This window comes from Carlito syrichta, unplaced genomic scaffold (genome assembly GCF_000164805.1).
Source record: "Carlito syrichta isolate Samal-C Ts95f unplaced genomic scaffold, Tarsius_syrichta-2.0.1 Scaffold157489, whole genome shotgun sequence".
Classification (NCBI taxonomy): Eukaryota; Metazoa; Chordata; class Mammalia; order Primates; family Tarsiidae; genus Carlito; species Carlito syrichta.
Window position 1 is genome coordinate 1 of NW_007101585.1, and position 451 is coordinate 451.

The 451-nt window shown below is 71.2% G+C and overlaps 1 protein-coding gene across 1 annotated transcript; it reads right to left on the minus strand.

The window, feature by feature from the left end:
- Positions 1-4: 4 nt before the first annotated feature.
- LOC103252408 (protein FAM166A-like) lies at positions 5-440 on the minus strand (the record flags this gene model as incomplete). The annotated part of the gene is made up of 2 exons (XM_008051033.1): positions 5-88; positions 177-440. Coding segments are annotated over 2 exons (348 nt in total), but the record flags the coding sequence as incomplete, so codon positions are not given.
- Between the last annotated feature and the right edge of the window lie 11 nt (positions 441-451).

The following is a 451-nucleotide window of genomic DNA, read 5'->3' on the forward strand; positions in this document are numbered from 1 at the left end:
GCTGCGGCAGCCGCTGGAACCTGCCCACATCGAGAGCCTCCTGCTGGGGGCCGGGGGGCCAGCGCTCGTCCCTTCTGCAGTGGTACAGCTGGCGGGGCAGCAGGCAGTCACCGGGCAGCCCCACCTGGGCTGGGCGCGTGGGGCTGGCACGGCGGGGCTCCGGGTCACTCTGTTACCTGGCTCCGTCCGGGGGCCTCGTGGGCGGGGGTGGTGCTCTTCCAAGCCTCTTCCCCGTATGCCAGGCGCAGGCCCGGGTGCCCCAGATCTCTGGAGTCCCCCTTCCTGCCTGGCGGGCACGGCGGGTAGGGGAAGTAGGGCATGAGGCCTGCGGGCAGCAGCACCTGTCTGGACCTGTTCTCCACCTCTGGCGGCTCCTGGGCGTCCACCTCCTGGGGCGGCAGCCGGCCCAGGATCTCAAAGTTCTTGTAGGGCTTCCGACCTGTAGGACCGG